Genomic DNA, 18549 nt, shown 5'->3' on the forward strand with positions numbered 1-18549 from the left:
GCTGGAGACTGGCAGCAGCTGGCTGGACGGCAGCACAGGCGGCCAGGTGCAGAAGGGGGCAAACGGTAAAGGGAGGTAAAAGAAGCGCTGGAGAAAGGGCAGGAGGGAGGGAGTATACGTGACGGCCTGGAAGGTGTAAGATGCAGGCTCCAGGTTGTACCTCGTACTTGTATCCGTAATGAAAAGCGGGAAGGTCAAGTCAGGCGACCACAGCGCGCGTCCAGTGCGAACAAGAGTGCGCGAGATCGCACGACGCCCTATTGCTGCTATTGTTGCTGAAAACAATAGGGAGGAAGTGGCAGAGAGTCCGGAGCCTGACCTGGGCCCCGGAGGGCAGAAGAACAAGAGTCGCGTGCGGCCGATCGAAAAGCGCGCTCGCGATGTGCCCGGAAATTTTTGGAATTGGGAAGGATGACAGACTGCGGACCGCAAAGTAAAAAACGAGAAGCCGAATCTCTGCGCCCTTCTCAACCTAAAGTGGCCCGACACGAGACTCGAACAACTGGAATTCGGGTGCAAGAGGGCAGTGGTAGTGTATGGTATGGCAGCGCAATGGAATATTCGCATTCGCGGCCCTGTTCGCTGTCGCGTCCAGGGTCACCGGGGGGGCGTTGGACTCAGTAGGGGTCACTAAGACCTTTGGTTGGTGGATTGTCTCGATAGAATCTGCAAGCGAGCGAAAAAATCGAAAAAAAGACTGTGTTGCTGCTCCAGCTGCTCGGCCTGGGCCTTGGCTGCCTGCAATGGCAATTTCTTTTTCGCTCGAAGCTGTGCGCCTGCGGGCAGGTGCTGGGTGCTGTTTGCCTGTCGGACGCTGGACGCTGGTTGCCGGTCGTGCTTCTTGCCCGAGGTGAAAGCAGAAAGGAGAACTCCCAGATCAAGCAGCTGGCCCAAGCTCCTTGCCCAGCTGTGCCCGCTGTGGTTCTGGGCTGTCTGGGTGGGCAGTGATCGCTCGGCCTGGAGGTCGCCGCTGATGCTGGTGCTGCCACTGCAGTCGCTGGTCACCCGATCGAACAGAGCATCAGCCACAACTGGCTTCTTCTGGTGGGCCACGGCCCCACTGGGCAATTTTCCGCTGAGCCTCTGGCCCCACCCTAAACCCACCCCGGGCCTTGGTCTTTGCGTGGCCTTGGCTGGTCCTGCCCGCGGCGGGCTGCTGCCAGCCCGCAGCGCCCGCCGCTCCGGCTCAGTGGGGCCAACCGCGCGACGCGCTCACATACCACCTTCATCCGATGATACAAGGCCGCGGTGTAGCGCTGTGAAATGGGCAACAGGCGTAAACCGCCATCCACTCGTTGGCCGGCTGCCATTGATCGCTCGCCCTGGCTCTGATCTCGGGAACAACTGCTGCACGTCTACGGCTTACATAATCCATCCAGCTTGATTGATCTCCGTTTGTTTCTGCTCATCTCGATCAGCCCCTGGCCCGGACGGCCAACATGTCCACCGCCTCCAACACCATGCCGCCCAACAAGCAGACAACAGCGACAGTAGCAGCTCCAGCTGCGCCGATGCCGGTTGCGGATAATGGCTTTGGGGGCGGTCTACAACAGGAGGACCAGCTCGAGGATTCACTCTACGAGCTGGACCAGCTGCATCTTCAGGTAAGTACGGCTAACGAAACCTGGACTACAGTGGAGAAGCGCTTATCACTCTGACCTTTTTGTCACGCAGTTGATGAGCCTTCGTTCAGCACTCCTACGGATGCTAGGAGCAATGAAAACCAAGCCTCGCTCCCGTAAGTCGTGCTGTCAAGATCCACTGGGCTAGCAACCTTCAACTCACAGAACCCTGTGACCATAGGTGAGGCCGCATTTGCCGCATACGCGCAAGCTGTCGAGAACTGCCGAAAGGAAATCGCCGGCTTCGTAGAATCGTTGGAAAAGGCAAATGGCACCTTCGCTCGAGCAAACCAGAGTCAAGCGACGAACCCGAAAGGCATCAAGAGCTGGCGAGCGAGTGAACACCCCGACTGGGCCGACATGAATCGAAAGCGCCGGCGAGTTGATCAGTGATTCGAATCTTGCGGAGTTTCTTACGGATTTTCTGGGTGTTTCTTCCGGTCTCGGGTTCTTAAGGGTTAGCTGGCGTTCTGGCGTTTAAGGGAGAGAGCATCGTTATCCCACGATAGGCCGACGGACTGGTTTCCCGGATCGTAAACGGCCGGCTTATTCGCCATAGTGTTAGTCCTTTGTGATCTGCTTAATAAAACTGAATGCAAAGACCGAGAAAACATATGTTCTCGTTACCGTGAGGACATCGATTACTTATGAGGATTGCTGTTCAAAGCCCGAACATACTCGGGACGTTCGATGATCACCGTCATGGGTGCGATTCTGCCTTTTCAAGCAAAAGTTCCCCGTCAGCCACAGCCAGGGAACTATGCTTACATAAGCGAATCTAGCCGTTGCCGGCTTGCCAGCTGGTCCCTCTTTCCCCGCCAAGTGCCAACCAACCCTTTCCAATCGGGAAGGGTGGGGCTTGGATTGTGCGCCCACACAGAAATTTCCTATCGAGACCTCAAAATTCATCCATCTCGCACATCGTGATCGAGTCGACGGAAACCATCACGTCAGGGACGACAACACCGCAGAAATGGCCCCCACACGAGTCACCTACCGTCGCCGGAACCCGTGAGTTTTCTTCAATTTCGACTCTGTCAAGTTTTTCCTTGGGATTGGGCAGGCAAAAGAAACACTGAGAGACGGACAGAGCGACTAACGCAGATTTCCTTGCAGCTATAACACCACGTCCAACCGGACGCGTGTGATCAAGACTCCTGGCGGCCAGCTGCGTGTTCTGCACATCAAGAAGCGCGGCACTGCCCCCAAGTGCGGCGACTGTGGCATCAAGCTCCCGGGTGTAAGTTAATCTACTTCTCAATCACGAAGGAGGAGACGGGAGAAGGGACCAGGCTGGAGAGGGAAGTTTTTCTGGGGATTAGCAAGGATGCCGAATGAGCGACACTCCAAAAGCACACAATTCGCCACAACTTGCGTCTCGACGAACCCAAAATTCATACCCCAGGTTGCGCCGGATGACAAAATATGACAAATTCGAGAATGGGAGACGAACAATAGCCGCGACAGTTCCATCACGCTACGACGATATTGCGACGCGACAACGTAGCGGCATGTCGGTAGTCGACTCATCCGACAAACCTCTCCTCAGCTTGGTCCCGAACTTGTCACCTGCCGTCCCACATGAAAGGAAGCAAGCGTTGGACTGCGATGTGCTGACTGGCTCTTCTTTCTGCAGATCCCTGCTCTTCGTCCGCGCGAGTACGCCACCATCTCTAAGCCTAAGAAGACCGTCCAGCGCGCATACGGTGGCTCGAGGTGCGGTAACTGCGTCCGCGACCGCATTATCCGGGCTTTCCTCATTGAGGAGCAGAAGATTGTCAAGAAGGTGCTGAAGGAGCAGAGCCAGGCCGAGAAGAAGGCTTCTAAGAAATAAATAAATGCTTTTCTTCTTGGTATTGGTCTCAGGCGGGGCTGATTTGCTGGGTTGACGGTCTCATGGGTTCGATGTTCACTTGGGAAACGGGCGGCATGCCATACACCCGCACACACAGCCGGGATTGGCTGTCTCTGTTCTTAGGGCTGCATTTCACTGCGGGATGAGGTTTTGAAATGGAAATGGACTTCAGGCCGTGCTCTGTAAGGGGGCCCGGGAAGGCTGTGAGATGTACAGCGGAGGAATTCGGGCGCCGAATGACGACCAATTACGATCATGAGCAGCAGCAATCAAGCAACAGTCCCGCCGTGTCGATCTTGGAGTCAGTCATGCCGGTGTTTTGGGGGTCACTGCTGTGAGATACCCGCTTATCCAGTCTTCCGCGTTGTAATATCATGCACCATTTCAAGGCCATGCACCTGGTGATCTGAATCATGTTGCAGCCCCCATGGTCGACTTGCCCCCAAGAAATATGATATGTAAGTTTTGGACTCGGGCCGATCGAACTTCGATCGTTGTAGCACAAATTGCCGGCTCTTCTCGGTGGTCTCGGGCCGTTAGGACCCCTGCAATGACGTCGAGCCCACGCCAAAATTCCCCATCCAATAGAGCTAGGCAATCCCCAAAACTTCACTCATCACCTTTGAGACAACGCTGCTCGAGACCACACGTACAGGACACAACTACACAGTCCGGTCTGGACACACGTTCATCATGTCAACCTTTTCCAGGCCTATCAGCAAACTTTTAAGAACTGAAGCTGTCCCATTTGTCCCTTTTCAAACATTAGGATGCCTTCCTTCTCAGCCGCAAGTACAAGCGCGTTCAGAATGGCTCTCCTCACAAGCTCCCCGTCTCAGGCCGGCTAGCAAAAGCACTGCCCTCCTCACCTCCCAGCAAAGATCGCCCTCCCACATCATAACTTCCTCCTCAACCACCCCAAGGATACGCCCCCTCCACACCACACCCGCCGCCCACCGCGTTCGCTTACCCCAGCGCCTAACAGCCACCACCAACCGGCCCGACGAGCGCCCGCCCTCAGAGCCGCCCACAACTGACTTCGGGCGCATGGACATGCTCGGCGACATTCCCGTGCCGTCCACGTCCATCGACGTCTGTCACGCGGACGGGTTCGTGCTCAACTCAGGGGTGCAGGTCCGCGGTGGCTCCGGGGTGCTGCTTGTCGGTGGCGAGGCGTTTACCTGGCGGCCGTGGGAAGCGAAGGGCAGTAAGAAGCTGGTGAATGAGAAGGGCCAGTGGGAGGTGCCGAGTGAGGTGTGGGGGGTTTTGGGGGTTATCTGGCCAAAGCCGGGTAGGTTTTAAGTTACCCTACGGCTGGTAAGGACATAGCACATACTGATATGTGCCAACAGACCTCTTGATCGTTGGCGTCGGTCCAGAGATTCGCCCGCTGAGCCCTGCCACGCGGCAGGCCATCAGTGCGCTGGGTATCCGCGTCGACGTGCTAGACACACGCAACGCTGCTTCGCAGTACAACATGCTCGCGACAGAGCGCGGGGTGAACGATGTGGCGGCTGCCCTGATCCCGATCGGTTGGAAGGATGGTATTGGTGTGGTGTTTTCCTCGTCGTCATCGGCCGCAGCTGGAGGGAAGAAGGAGTGTAATAAGGGGTAAGCCAGGTCATATAAAAAGGATAATACTAAGGAAGACTACGAGGGGCATCCTGATGGAAAGTCCCACGGGCGCCATATTATCAAATAAAACTTTATTTTGTAAATGTTAGCATTGTACTATTAAGAAGCGGCATATGCATGGGTGTTTGGAATGAAAGACTACCGATGGAGTGGATAAAACGTAGAGTATTTATCTGTGATTTAGAGCCCAAATTGCAAAAATACTCAACAGCTCTGGGAACACATACGCTGGATGAAGTATATCCGGGTGACACGACACCGTCTATCAGAGGGCAACCAGACGAACAAACCAGACTAGCACCTCTTAAGCCCGTGCACTCTAGAGGCAACGGGACCAGACCAAGATGCTTACAGAACCTACACTCAGGATCGGTGTTATCATCCCAAAACCACCCTGTAATTCCAGATCATACATTACATATTTCTCTTTATTCTCTCCACCTGCAATACTCCTACAGACGTCTTAAGATGGAGCCCGGCCTATTGCGTATCATCTATCACCAACACCAGTTTGCTGGTCCTTTTAATAGAACTCGCATGCTATGCTACGCGACAATGTTTTCAAAGCGGAACGTTTCTATAATACCGTCATCGCCAACGTCATATCAGCACGGCACGCTTTAGTGAGCCGGAACACTGGGGAAGTTGGCAGCTTCGGCCTTCGCCCAGGCAGCCAGGTCGACCTTAGTAGAAACGGCAGCCTGTTTGGCACCGTGGATGGCATGCTGAGAGGGAACACCCTCAATCCGATGGAACGAGTTGAGGTTCTTGTGCAAGACAATCTGGTAGCAGGTGGCGCTACCTTGACGGGCAATGATGGTGGAGTAGGCAAGGAAGAACTCCCAAATCTAAGGGTGTTGGTGAGCATCTGCCCAAGCTGGCTAGTAATATTGTGGAGCAACTTACGCGGTACCAGCGCTTGCCATACTTGGCCTCGATCTTCTCACGGTTCGCAATCCAGTTACGATACCACCTCCAGAGAGTGGCCGAGTAGTGAACGCCAATAGTATCCACAGCCTTGACCTCAAAGCCAGCACCTTCCAGCTTGTCGATGAACCAGCCAAGAGGGGTAGAGGCATCGGCGCCAGGAAAGATGTATTTGTTCATGAAGAGACCCCAGACAAGATCCTCATACTGCCAGCTCTTACGCAGACCGGCAATCTGAAGGAAGAAGATACCATCGTCATCCAGCATGTCATAGACCTGCTTGAGGAAAGACGAGAAGTGGCGAACACCAACGTGCTCGGCCATCTCCAGGCAAGTAATTTTGTGGTAGCCACCCTCAGGAACAGGAATGTCGCGGTAGTCCATGCAAAGGATCTTGCTCTGCTCCTCAGGGATGCCGGCCTTGCGGAGAGCATTGTTGCCCCAGGCAGTCTGGTTGCGACCGAGAGTGATGCCGGTCACCTTGGCACCGTAGTTCACACTGGCAAAACGGGCAAGGGTCCCCCAACCACAGCCGATATCAAGCAGGCGCTCACCCTCCTTGAGCTGGATCTTCTCGCAGACAACAGCAAGCTTGTTATCCTGGAGCTCCTCCAGAGTCTCTTCCTTGTTGATGTCGCTGATGATGCCACTAGTGTAAATCATACGCGGGCCAAGAAACCAGGCATAGAAGTCATCACCGCGGTCGTAGTGATCGCGCACTTGCTCCTCGTCTGCACAAGAGCTTCATTAGCAAGGCCAATTGGGGCAGACGGCTTAAGAGAAATAAAGACTTACCCTGAGATCGGGTGTGCATAATGACCTCAGGCATCATGCCAGTCAGGAAAAACTTGATGAGGCCAAAGGTGAAGCGGAAGTTGGCCCAGTCGTGGCGGTACTCTAGCACCTCGAGAGCATCTCCATTGAAGTCGACGTCACCGTCAAAGTACATTTCGTGGAATGTCTCCATGGGAATCTTGTTCCGGCCGTGATACCGTGCTTGGTCCGCGGGCTTCTTGAAGGTAAGATAGTGCTCGACTGGGCGTCCAGGAAGCTTGGCTTTCTCATTCTTGCGGGGCGAGATGCTCGACGCAATGATCCAAAATGCGGCAAGAAGAGGGATGGTGGTAAAAAGAGCAAAGAAGAGCGTGGTCTTGAAGCCACCGCCAACTTTCCATGACAGGTACGACGGCACACCGCTCAGGATAGCAAAGAGCAGGAGGTTTGAGAAGGTGTCGCTGCCAGCACCGTCAGCGGGAAGAGGACCGTTCTTGATGGTCGGGACCTGTAAATGGAAGTCAGAAAAGGCCAATTGACCAAATAGTCCGTCGATCTGTCGCAATGAGTAGCAAACTTACCGATGTGGTCCGCACACCGCAGTCCTCGAACTTTTCGAACTTGGGCGTGGGAGCTTTGGGAGTTTCGATAAACTCAAACTCGGACTCACTGCCGTTGACACTCTGTGCCTTAGACATCTTGACTGCTACTGCGACAGCCCACGCAGCGGACTGTTTGGTGGGCAGGAAGAGATGACGAGTGACGGGGAAGAGAGGGAGGGGAGAGGAAGGAAGGAAGTGGTCGATGTAACACCTGTGATGTTGATAGGTGGTTCCCAGAGCTTGGTGCGGACACTGGAAGCTGTCCACTCTGACCTACACACGTCCACTTTTTTCAGGAGACAGCTCATTTTCGGCAGTCGCTGCCGGGCAAACTTGGGTTGGGTAAGGTTGGCCAGCCAGTCAGAACGTTGTTCGCAGGGGATCAGGTGGATTCCAGGGGTCCAGTGGCCTTGGCGCCGAGAAGGTGTGCACAAGGGTTGTACGTGGCCCAGAGAAGGCTGCTAGCATGTGCAACGATTTAAACATGCAACGGTTGCGCCACAAATCAGAAACTTTTCCCTCTTTTCTTCTTCAGCTCATGACATCCATAAACAATTGTCTGCCGGACCTTCACAAAAATATGTCCTGCCAGGCACGCTCCATGGATGAGATTGACACTTCCCTGTCCCAGAGCCTTCTGTCCTTTTTGAGGATCTTCCGTATTGGTGCCCAGCACGCTGTTGTTGGGATACTGCCAGCATGCAGGGAAGACACCTATCCAATATCTGGATCTCCGTCATGGAGATGAAGCAAATATGCTCATGCACAAAGAAGGTTTGGTCTGTGGTCAGCTTTTCAGGCTATGGGCACTGTTGAACTTGAACGAAGTAGATCTATGTCCTCAAGAGTTGATGATGCCCTCTAAAAAGAGCATGTTAACTATCAGTCCTGACCCCTCATTGCAGACAAATCTCCAGCTCGTTGGAGGTATAATTACATGTGTAGAACCCAAATTATAGGGCGCGGTACCTTTGAAAATTTGCATTCAAACAGAGTTGCTTAGCCATATGCCTTCCTCAGAATGTAGACGGAGCCTTCTAGTTCTGTCAAGTCAATCCTGAGTAAGCGGTTCCTGACATAGGCTGAGAAAATTTTCCGTTGAGCCGCCCAGGACAAGTGTCATGGCTGCTGCAGCTGAACCTCCCACCTGTTAACTGTCGTAAGCCAATGCACACTAATATTGGGCAGCATATGCGGGGATGTGCATCCCTATCTCTGCCCATCTTTGACCTGAGTACGTACCATAGATCATTGGCTGCCACCCCTCTCTGGGGAGTGCTCCGACTGGATGTGAAGAACACGTAGGGGATTGCTTCTTCTGTGTCGGCTACCTTTGGTCCTTGAATGCTAGTTTCAAAGAGGGCTTGCCTCTTGTCACCTCATCACTGAACCTAAGTGTCTTGCTGTTCAGGGTGGTTGAGTGAACCGGAGCCTTCCACCCCTCTTTCGATTTTACATGCTGAAAGATCCCATTGATTTTGCATTTTTTGGCTTTATCTTTGAAGTTCAATATACCATCATGCCCTCCGCGCCAGAGACCCCATGGTGGAAAGATGCTGTCTGCTACCAAATATACCCAGCCTCCTTCAAGGACTCCAACGGTGATGGCCTTGGTGATATTCCCGGTATTCTGAGCAAACTCGACTATCTGAAGGACCTGGGAGTCGACCTCATCTGGGTCTCGCCAATGTACGTCTTCACTCAGGTTACGTTCCCTGGGGTATGTAAACGTAACTTACTGAATGTATATGTCCACAGATTTGACAGTCCTCAGGTCAGCCATAGTCTTTGCCCAGCATTGCTCTCTAACACGCGGGTTTTGCATCCTGTGCTGTACCCGGAGTGAAAATCCTGCCTTGAAACTGACAAACTGAAGGTTGATATGGGTTATGATATCTCGGACTACCAAAAAGTGTACCCTCCTTACGGAACTTTGAAAGACATGGAAGATCTCATTGAGGGCTGCCACAAAAGGTGATGTCCCATCAGCTTAATTTTTTGAGACTCAGCTAACCTCCGATCAGGGGTATGAAGCTGATCTTGGATCTTGTCGTCAACCATACCTCAGACCAGCACGCTTGGTTCAAGGAGTCGGGATCCTCAAGGGACAGCTCGAAGCGCGATTGGTAGTGGCATCGTGACACTCCTTTTGGAACTCAAACAACATGGCTAATTCAACGGTTTAGGTACATCTGGAAGCCGCCAAGATATGCTGAGGATGGAACTCGACTACCACCCACCAACTGGAGAAGCTATTTCTCAGGTCCTGCGTGGGAGTATGATGAGCAAACAGGGGAATACTATCTTCACCTATTTGCGAAGGAGATGCCTGACCTCAACTGGGAAAACCCGGAGGTCAGAAAGGCAATTTACGACACGATCATGCGCTTCTGGTTGGATAAGGGAGTAGATGGCTTCCGTATTGATTGCGTCAATATGTGAGCAAAACATTAAGCCTTATCATCGCCTGTACAGCTCAGTAGGCTGATGGACACATCAACAGGTACTCCAAGGAGCCCGACTACAAGGACGCCCCCATTGTCGATCCCAAATTCTATGAGCAGCCGGCATGGTGTTACTATGCTAATGGTCCTCGGATTCATGAGTTTCTTCGGGAGATGCATGAGCAAGTCTTGAGCCATTACGATCCCGTGACAGTGGGAGAGCTACCTCACACCCGAGACCCTCAGGAAGTACTCAGATATGTTCGTGCCAGCGAGAAGCAGCTGAGCATGGTGTTCCAGTTCGATATAGTGGACATCGGACAAGGCAAAGAGTACAGGTACTATTATCAGGACTGGAAACTGCCAGAGTTCAAGGGCATTGTGGCCAAGTGGCAACAGTTCATTGAGGGCACCGACGGCTGGACGACAGTGTTCTGTGAAAATCATGGTATGTGTCTCATTCGATGCCTATGATGCGCGACAACTTCTAACTATGGCAACAGACCAAGGACGTTCCGTCTCACGCTTCGCCTCCGACGCCCCGGAGCACCGCGTTGCTTCGGCCAAGCTTCTCGCATTGATGCTCACTTCTCTCACTGGAACACTCTTCCTCTACCAAGGTCAAGAGATTGGAATGATCAACATCCCACACACCTGGCCCATCACCTCATACAAAGATATCGAGTCAGTCAACTTCTACCACGCTGTGGCTGCTAAGACCAACAACGACCCAGCAGAGTTGGCGTACGTTATGCGCAGCCTGCAGATTTTGGGACGCGATAACGCACGACTTCCGATGCAGTGGGATACTGGCGTGCATGCTGGCTTCACGGACTGCGAGAAGGGCCCGTGGATGCGTGTGCATGATGCCTGGAGGGAGATCAATGTCGCCAAACAGCTGGCTCAGGGAGAGACATCAGTGCTGGGTTTCTGGAAACAGATGATACGGTTCCGGAAGCAGCATCGCGATGTACTTGTGCATGGGTCGTTTGAAGGATTTGGGATGGATGATGAGAAGACTTTTGTATTCGGAAAGAAAACACAAGATGGAAAGAAGGTTGCAATGGTAGCGCTGAATTTTTCCGGGGAGGAGCAGGAAGTCCAGCTGCCTGATACTCCTGGATATGATGAGCTGGTCTTCACTGTTGGAAGCTACGAGGATGCTGAAGATATGGAAACAACTGTAAGCGGGAGGAAAATTATATTGAGGCCTTGGGAAGGCAGGCTGTATCTCGCACATCGTTGATCTGGGACACTATGTATCTGGGGTATCTTCTCGTCTTGATTTGAGGTATCTGTCTATCTATGCGTCTATTCATGCACTCAGTCCCACGTACTTTGCGTTTTTGCTGCCCCTTAAATACTTAGACAGTCCGCACACGAATGCCTTGTGTTGAATGCCAACTTACATGAGATCTTCGGAGTCAATGAACCAGAATTAAGTCATTGTTCAGAAAAGCCTTGTTTCTGAGCACGCCTGGGGAAGCTGACACTAGATCGGAGTTCAGAAATCCATCCGCTATTATCAAAACCTGACCACTAGGTTGTTGACCCAAGCCAGAGCCTTGGGCATAATCTGGCAGTTGCAGATGTCTGAGTAGTGCTGTGTCTACCTGTCACTCCCACGCTCCCGTTCCCGCTCCCGTTCTCTTTCGCGTTCTCTTTTGTAGCTATCTCCGTACTTGTCCTCCAGACGCCGGCGTTTTCGCTCCTCTTCTCTTCGGTAGTCGTCTAGTCGTACCGGCCGGGAGGAGGAACTTTTGCCTGCCTTCGGATCCCACGCACCGAGATCTTCGGCCTCTTTAACGTTTCTGGCACCAAGGCCAGCGAGATTTGCGTAACGCTTTACCTCTTTAACCTTACCGCGCATCTTGCCATCCCACCCAAAGCTGCGAAGAAGGTTTTCACCAAAGTCGTCAACAGGGACGGCCTTGTAATCCTCAAGCTGTGGCTCTCTGTCAGGCTCGTCGAATACGGGCTGTTTGCGTTTCGGCACTCCAGATCCCATGAGGGCTTCTAGGGCTTCCTCTTCGAGGGTCTTCGAACCTTTTCCTTCTTTCCCGAAGTCTTCGGATTGAGAGCGACTGTCTCGCGAAGTTCGTTCGCCTATGTCCTCTCTGCTCTTCGTCTTGATTGTCAATCCATACTTGATCGGATTTTTTTCGGTTTCATTATCCTCAACTCCGTTGCTATTGCGACTCCTCGACCGGTCTTCATCGTCACGCCTGGCCTTATCCCTTCTATCGGACGCTGTGTCTCCGTTGCGAGTCCGTGATCTATCACGGTCGCTGCTTGAAGAACGGTCCCGGGCTCTTCGCCGGTCTCCGCCGTCTGACTTTGTATCGTAGATATCGTATGATGTGATTGCTTCAGCGCGCCCATATTCCTGCTCAAAATCACCGTCGTCGGATTCAGATTCGTCGTGCAGCGCATGCGCTCGGTATTGCTTTCCATAAACAGGACGAGAGCGTTTCTTTATGTCCAGCGAGGACCTGGAAGACTTCCCGAGTTGGATGTTTATTCTTGAAGATTTTGTATCGTGATCTGACATTGTTGTTATTGTTGTTGTTGCAGAAATTGATAAAGCTAAATAATGCACGCACAGAGATGGTGGTACTCGATGTTAAAGGCATGGCTGGGGTCATGCAAACGCAAAGTGGCGCGCGTCAGGACTCGGCCGCCCAGAGCTGACGCAGGTAAGAGTGCCGCGTTAAATTACGGATACACCACTCACTTGACACCTTCCAGGTGCTACTGGTGATGATGGTTACCTGGCCCAGTTTCCTCAGTAGCTGTTGGATTGATGTCCCAGTTGATAAAAGCAAGAGGACAACAATATTTCATACGAAAGGCTCAACAGCGAAGGAGCTAACAGATTTCCCAGAAGCTCCCCTTCAAGTCCACGATTGTTGACCGGTATACCGTACGTAAATTACATTTGTGTTATCTGAGGTTCCTTTGGCTCCTGGCTCCTCGGAGTGGGGCGTCCCGCATGCGTGGCCTCAGGCACGACTTTAACCGCCCCGTATCCATAAGCCAGAGACACCTGCATTCAATCTCATACAGACTGTCTCTCCACTGACGCCCCCCGCGAGAATGCTCGCTTTTTCACTTTCAACCTGCTCTTCAATCGGAACCATGTGATCCTTACATCTTCTCGCTTCTCTCTGCCTCTCAAAGCATCGCGCGCTCTCATTATCGCCCTTTCAGCTCGGGATCCTACACCGGGCCACTTCCCCTGCCCTCTTCGGACTTGGACGAGGCAAACAATGGCCCGCTCGCGCCGAATCGCTGGAGAAGTCTCCAACTTTCGCGCAAGCGCAGGGGTCGCAAGAAGGAATCCTGAGCATCTCCTTCCGAGTCTCCCAGAGGTATCGCTCTTTTGTTTCCTCGTCAACTTTCTCCTTTTACTTCCATAGCTTCGATCACAGGCCTGCTGGGAGCGGGTGATCCTCGGGGACAAGTCCTCTTGTCAAGCGGCACAGGCGCCCACATCAATCAGTCCGTGCGAATAAAAATAAGGTCACTGCACTTGCACTGTCCGCCAGACCGGCTGACCGCGGCGCGCTGAGGCCCTCTTCAGTGGGACTTTAGGCCTCTTTCCTTCTGAACACGGCCCCAGCCTGTCGTCAGCACCACCTTTTTCGCCCTCTGCATTCGCCCTCTGCACCTTGTTCGGCTGCTGATACGGTCCCCGTCTTTAACATTTTTCGACCCCCGTACTGGTGTGCATCGGCCCCAACCTCTCGACCTAACCCCCCTCATAGCGGCTCGACAGAGATTTACCCTCTACTCGCGACACGTCAGTCGATCCATCTGGTGTCAAAAAAGTCGCAACGCCAGCCCTCTGCATCTCCCAAAATTGCAGTTCTCGTTTCATTTTGCCCTGCTCAAATTGAAATCGACATCCGTTTGATTGAAAACGGATGTCGCGGTCGCTGATGACATGTCTGAGCTCGGGCTCACCGATCGCCTGAAGCTGCTGCAGTTAAAACGGGCTGAATCAAGGTAAGAGGTATACCATTGCATAGAGCTCATTTTTCTTGTCATTTTTATGTGCAATAGTCGATGTTAACAGTGTGCAGCTCAATCGTGCAGACGCGGAAACGCAAACTACGAGAGCTTTACGCTGTTGCGACCGATGAGAATGCTCTCCCAAACCATGACTTTAGCGACCCCGACGCACCACCTACCCGGCCCGACGAAGCAAAGTTTTTGAATGATTGTGATATCCTCAAGTATGTTGCTGCTGAACCCTAGATACACTTTTAACCCTTTTCTACGACGTGATCGCGTCGCGTCACATCGTCCTTCTAATGCGATAAACACGCAGGGGTCGAAGGCTCAACGACCTGAACATTCCTGCCCTGCGAAAGCGCCTCTTTACTCTCCCTCCCTCTTCCGCTTCGGATACGATACCCGAAGGAATCCCAGAGAGACCCCTCGATGATAGCTCACTGAAAGATGAAGTCGACTTGCTTGTGCCGTCACAGCCAGCCCCAAAAGACCTTGCCGCCGAACATGGTACGGCACCCGGTTCTGTTACCAACACTCAAGGGAACGTGGGCAAGTTACAGGCCTCGAATGGATCTATCCAGGCATTAAACTTCGGCCGTACAAATGACCATGTCGAGAAGGCCACCTTAGACCACGGATCATTGAGCAAACAACAGGAAGATTCGCAACCGGCGGGGCGTGATGCGAGCACTAGTTTCCGTGATATCCAGGCCGACACTTTGTCCTCCCCTGGTTCTACTGCTCAGTCGTTGACACCTGCGGTTCACGATGTGTCGGCGAATACCAGCCCCGACCATGAATGCCCACACGAACCAGAGAAGACGGACGAAGCGCCTACGGCAGATCAACCGCTAGCCAACGGCTTGGTCAACGGCGAGAAGGAAAACCATGTGACACGGGTAGTTCCATCAACAGCACCGTCGCAATCAGACACGGGAACCCTATCGCCAACTAGCAGTGCGGAAGCGCAACTCCTTCAAGAGTCCGCGGCTGCCAGTGTTTTAGCACCTCAAGATGGAACTCAAAAGGCGTTTCATCCCAAGCCTCCAAGCACTGGACCTACGGCTGCAGACACCTCGACTCATAGTGCTGATATCCAAGTTGGTTCCGGAGCAGACAAACCTATTGCTTCGAGTGGCCCTGATGTAGAGTCACAACCCAAGGAGGTTGGAGATGCATCGCAATTCATGGACATTGACCAGCCAGAAACTGCTGGAGTGAACGGACCCGATTCTAAGTCTGCAGATGGAGCTATTAATCAAAGTGTTGCACGAGAGGTGCCAACGGAGGCCACGAGCAAGCAGGAACAGCCTTCATTGCCCAGCCTGTTACCTCCTGCGAAACCCATCGCTAGTGACTCTTCAGCCAAACCCCTAGGGAATCCTGATGCTGGCAAACAGTCACCGACAGCTTCAGAGGACGGACATCAGGTAACAGGAGATGTCGGCAAGGAGATTACTGCATCTCAAACTGCTTCGGCTTCTCAGCTCAAGCTTCTTGCCAACAAGGCTCAAGCGAAGCGCCGCAAGAGCATCCCTACCGTCATATTTGGAAAACCACAGAACAGGAGAAAGTCCACAGAAAACAAGGACTCTGCGGTCGCTAACAGGCAGCGGCCGGGACATATTCCCACTGACGATTACTTCACACCTCTCTTCATCGAAGGCTTTACTCGTCAGTCGACGTGGATGAAGCCTCTCGAAAAATTACTTAACCAAGCACACAAGACCATATCCACCTCTGATCAATACATCTCAATACTTGACCATCAAGCCTGCAAAATTCTTCGTCGTGTCTATCACTTGCAACAACACGACAAATGGTCTCTGCGGCAACCAGTACGATGTCCAGAGCCCGTTAGGCAGGCATCTCACTGGGACGTCCTGCTTCAGGAAATGAAGTGGATGCGAACTGATTTTCGTGAAGAGCGGAAATGGAAGCGAGCAGTTGCTCGGAATCTCGCATACGCCTGCGCCGAATGGGTTCATTCCAGTCCTGAGGAACGACTGGCGCTCCAGGTGAACGCAGCCATCCCACCGCGTTCATCACATAGGGACTCTGCCAGTCAATCTGATAGCGTTGATGAGCCCGTTCCCGATCTGGTGCATTCGGATTCGCCCATGGATGTTGATGACGAGCATTTGGAGACTTTGGTGGAAACAGTGGCTCCTACTGCCCTGTTTGCATTATCAGAAGACGAGTGTGTCTTTGCTCTGCAGCCTTCTAAGGCGGCAGATCTTCTCCTGGAAAACCTGCCCCTGCATAGCTCCCCTCTCCAAATCCCCAAGTTTGATATTACGGGATCAGATTATGACCCTGATGCCAAGTGGAAGCGACCTGCCGTTCCTCTCAGCAAATACGTTGAAGGCGAGATGGTTCTGGCGAACAAAGGCCCTCCCCGAAAGCGTCGTCGTTACGACTATCTCGCGGAAGAAGATGACGATGAGGAGGAGGTCACTTTTGGGCCCAAGCCGGACGACGGCGCTATGCTGCAGCCAGAAATTACCTCTGTGGCGCTATTCTCTCCTGAAATGAAGCCCATCCGGGATCGCCTGCATGCTGCTCACCAGTTTCGGCCACCTACCGAGCATCCGATGCCTCCCCAGAGCTTCTATGAATGCCGGGTGGCTTCTCAGTGGACCTTGGCAGAGGACGAACAACTAAAAACTCTGGTCCGCGAGTGCTCGTACAACTGGTCGCTCATCTCAACTCTGATATCTAGTCCATCACGTTTCGTTTCTGGGGCTGAGCGACGCACGCCATGGGAATGTTTTGAGCGGTGGATCAGTCTTGGAAGCTTAGAGGGTCTTCCCAATGACATGGCAAGAACCCCATACTTCAAGATGTACCAGGCGCGTATCGAGGCCGCTCAGCGGAATATCGTCCAACAGAACCAAGCTGCTCAACAGCAGCAGCAGCAGCAGCAGCAGCAGCAGCAAGGACAGCAACCACAGCAACAAGGGCAGCAACAGCAGGCTGGTTCTAGTGGCTCTGCGGCTCCGCTCATCAAGAGAAGACTGACCACAAGCATTCGTGTTGAGCGTCGCCGCAATCAAAAGCATCTGGCTCTTATTGATGCCATGAGGAAGCTGGCCAAGAAGCGTGAGACGGCAGCTCAAAAGGCCCAGCATGCAGCCAATCTGGCTGCTATGCGCAAGGCCAATGAGGTGCCCAAGCAACAAATTATTAACAAGACCCCTCGTGACTATAGTCTTATGAGGTGGGAGCGTGATCAAGCACTTGCTGAGAGGATGGCTGCGTATGCCGCAAGGCATGCCGAAGCTGCAAGAAGGCTGGTAAGTTTTGCGTCCACACTTGAAGCATTTGCGGAAACTCTGCTTACACGGAAGCAGAAACAGGGTCATGGCGTACCAATTCCCGGCACTCCTGGTGCGATCCCTGTTCCGCAGGGCGCAGCTCAACTTGCGGCTGCCAATTCTCTCAATACTGCTGCGCGTCTCAACGTACCGGCACAGCTTGCGATGGCTGCTGGGCAAAACCGCACGGCTGCACGTGTTCCCCTGCAGACACCTCCGGGGGCAGTCCCTGCTGCTGTCATGCAAGCTCGACTCGCAGCTGGCGGACTTGTTCCACCTATCCAGATGGCTGGTCTCCCTCAAGCTCAGCTCCAAGCTATGCAGGCCGCTGCCGCTGCTGCTCAACATCGGGTGCCCATGGTATCGCCACAACCCGATATCAACCTCATGCTTCAGGCCCGCTCAATCCAGAACCAACAACGGGCGGCAATTCAGCTACAACAACAGCAACAGGCCGCTCAGCAAGCTGCCCAACAGCAAGCCCAAGCCCAGCAGGCCAGCGCTCAGCAAACCCAGCAGGGCCAACAGCAGCCAGCAGTTACCCAGGCACCTCAGCAGCCACCGCAACAGACTCAGCAAGTACAGCAGCTCGCTCAAGCCGCTGGCTTACAAGCGGCTGCGGCGCCTCTCCGGAGTGTTATGGCCGGAATCAATCAAGGAGCGTTTTTGACAAATGCCCAGGCGATGATGGCACAATTCAATGCTGCCAGCGCCCCTGGGTTGGTCGGGTCCCCTGGTGCAGGATTGAGTATGCCACACCTGGCAGGAAGGGCGCCGGGCGGCTTCCTCAGCCAGCAGATCCAGCAGCGACTTGCTGACCTGGAGAACCATTACCGTACCAAGAATCCACAGCTTCCGCCCGAGACCATTCGGCAGCTTGCAACAGAGCATTTGGGAAGGCTAATTGTGCAAAGCCAACAGCAAGCTGCCATGAATGTTGCGGCAGGTGCTGTGGCCCAGCAACCGATGAACAGTCCACATCAATATGCATCGCTTTTGCGAGCGCAGCAGGCTCAAGCTCAGGCACAAGCGCAAGCACAAGCCCAACAGGCGGCCGCTCAGCAAGCTGCTGCTCAGCAGGTCGCAGCACAACAGGTAGCTGCTGCTCAACAAGTTGCTGCGGCTCAACAGGTTGCTGCGGCTCAACAGGTTGCGACAGCACAGCAAGTCGTGGCGGCTCAGCAAGCAGCAGCAGCACAGCAACAAGCCGCGCAACATCAGCGGCAACCAAGCGGGAGCGCGACTCCTGCTACGAAGTGAGGTCGCCTGTATGCGTAATGTTGACAGGTCTGTTCTATGGAGCAATGCTGTAATAACAGGATATCACTATTACTGGCTTGGAAGTCGGGTCGGATG

General features: G+C 53.3%; 6 protein-coding genes and 1 pseudogene across 7 annotated transcripts; 5 read left to right on the forward strand and 2 right to left on the reverse strand.

The window, feature by feature from the left end:
* Nucleotides 1-1439: 1439 nt before the first annotated feature.
* Nucleotides 1440-2015, forward strand: CTHT_0071420 (uncharacterized protein; the record flags this gene model as incomplete). The annotated part of the gene is made up of 3 exons (XM_006697349.1): nucleotides 1440-1604; nucleotides 1675-1738; nucleotides 1804-2015. 3 exons carry the CDS (start codon nucleotides 1440-1442, stop codon nucleotides 2013-2015), a joined length of 441 nt encoding a protein of 146 aa, XP_006697412.1.
* A 580-nt stretch (nucleotides 2016-2595) lies between these two features.
* CTHT_0071430 (60S ribosomal protein eL34) lies at nucleotides 2596-3456 on the forward strand (the record flags this gene model as incomplete). The annotated part of the gene is made up of 3 exons (XM_006697350.1): nucleotides 2596-2633; nucleotides 2739-2862; nucleotides 3259-3456. 3 exons carry the CDS (start codon nucleotides 2596-2598, stop codon nucleotides 3454-3456), a joined length of 360 nt encoding a protein of 119 aa, XP_006697413.1.
* Nucleotides 3457-3904: 448 nt separating this feature from the next.
* CTHT_0071440 lies at nucleotides 3905-5092 on the forward strand (annotated as a pseudogene; the record flags this gene model as incomplete). Its single annotated transcript has 3 exons — nucleotides 3905-3935; nucleotides 4247-4768; nucleotides 4830-5092. Coding segments are annotated over 3 exons (816 nt in total).
* Nucleotides 5093-5732: 640 nt separating this feature from the next.
* On the reverse strand, nucleotides 5733-7511 carry CTHT_0071450 (cyclopropane-fatty-acyl-phospholipid synthase-like protein; the record flags this gene model as incomplete). The annotated part of the gene is made up of 4 exons (XM_006697351.1): nucleotides 5733-5960; nucleotides 6019-6770; nucleotides 6835-7321; nucleotides 7395-7511. 4 exons carry the CDS (start codon nucleotides 7509-7511, stop codon nucleotides 5733-5735), a joined length of 1584 nt encoding a protein of 527 aa, XP_006697414.1.
* Nucleotides 7512-8934: 1423 nt separating this feature from the next.
* CTHT_0071460 (glucosidase-like protein) lies at nucleotides 8935-11460 on the forward strand (the record flags this gene model as incomplete). Its single annotated transcript, XM_006697352.1, has 7 exons — nucleotides 8935-9135; nucleotides 9292-9389; nucleotides 9440-9541; nucleotides 9602-9853; nucleotides 9919-10307; nucleotides 10363-11042; nucleotides 11368-11460. 7 exons carry the CDS (start codon nucleotides 8935-8937, stop codon nucleotides 11458-11460), a joined length of 1815 nt encoding a protein of 604 aa, XP_006697415.1.
* An 8-nt stretch (nucleotides 11461-11468) lies between these two features.
* CTHT_0071470 (putative pre-mRNA splicing protein) lies at nucleotides 11469-12410 on the reverse strand (the record flags this gene model as incomplete). Its single annotated transcript, XM_006697353.1, has 1 exon — nucleotides 11469-12410. One exon carries the CDS (start codon nucleotides 12408-12410, stop codon nucleotides 11469-11471), a length of 942 nt encoding a protein of 313 aa, XP_006697416.1.
* A 1395-nt stretch (nucleotides 12411-13805) lies between these two features.
* CTHT_0071480 (uncharacterized protein) lies at nucleotides 13806-18453 on the forward strand (the record flags this gene model as incomplete). The annotated part of the gene is made up of 4 exons (XM_006697354.1): nucleotides 13806-13867; nucleotides 13945-14097; nucleotides 14193-17172; nucleotides 17236-18453. The coding sequence occupies 4 exons, from the start codon at nucleotides 13806-13808 to the stop codon at nucleotides 18451-18453; spliced, it is 4413 nt and encodes a 1470-aa protein (XP_006697417.1).
* Nucleotides 18454-18549: the final 96 nt, after the last annotated feature.

The sequence above is a fragment of the Thermochaetoides thermophila genome, assembly GCF_000221225.1.
Source record: "Thermochaetoides thermophila DSM 1495 unplaced genomic scaffold scf7180000011822, whole genome shotgun sequence".
Taxonomy (NCBI): Eukaryota; Fungi; Ascomycota; class Sordariomycetes; order Sordariales; family Chaetomiaceae; genus Thermochaetoides; species Thermochaetoides thermophila.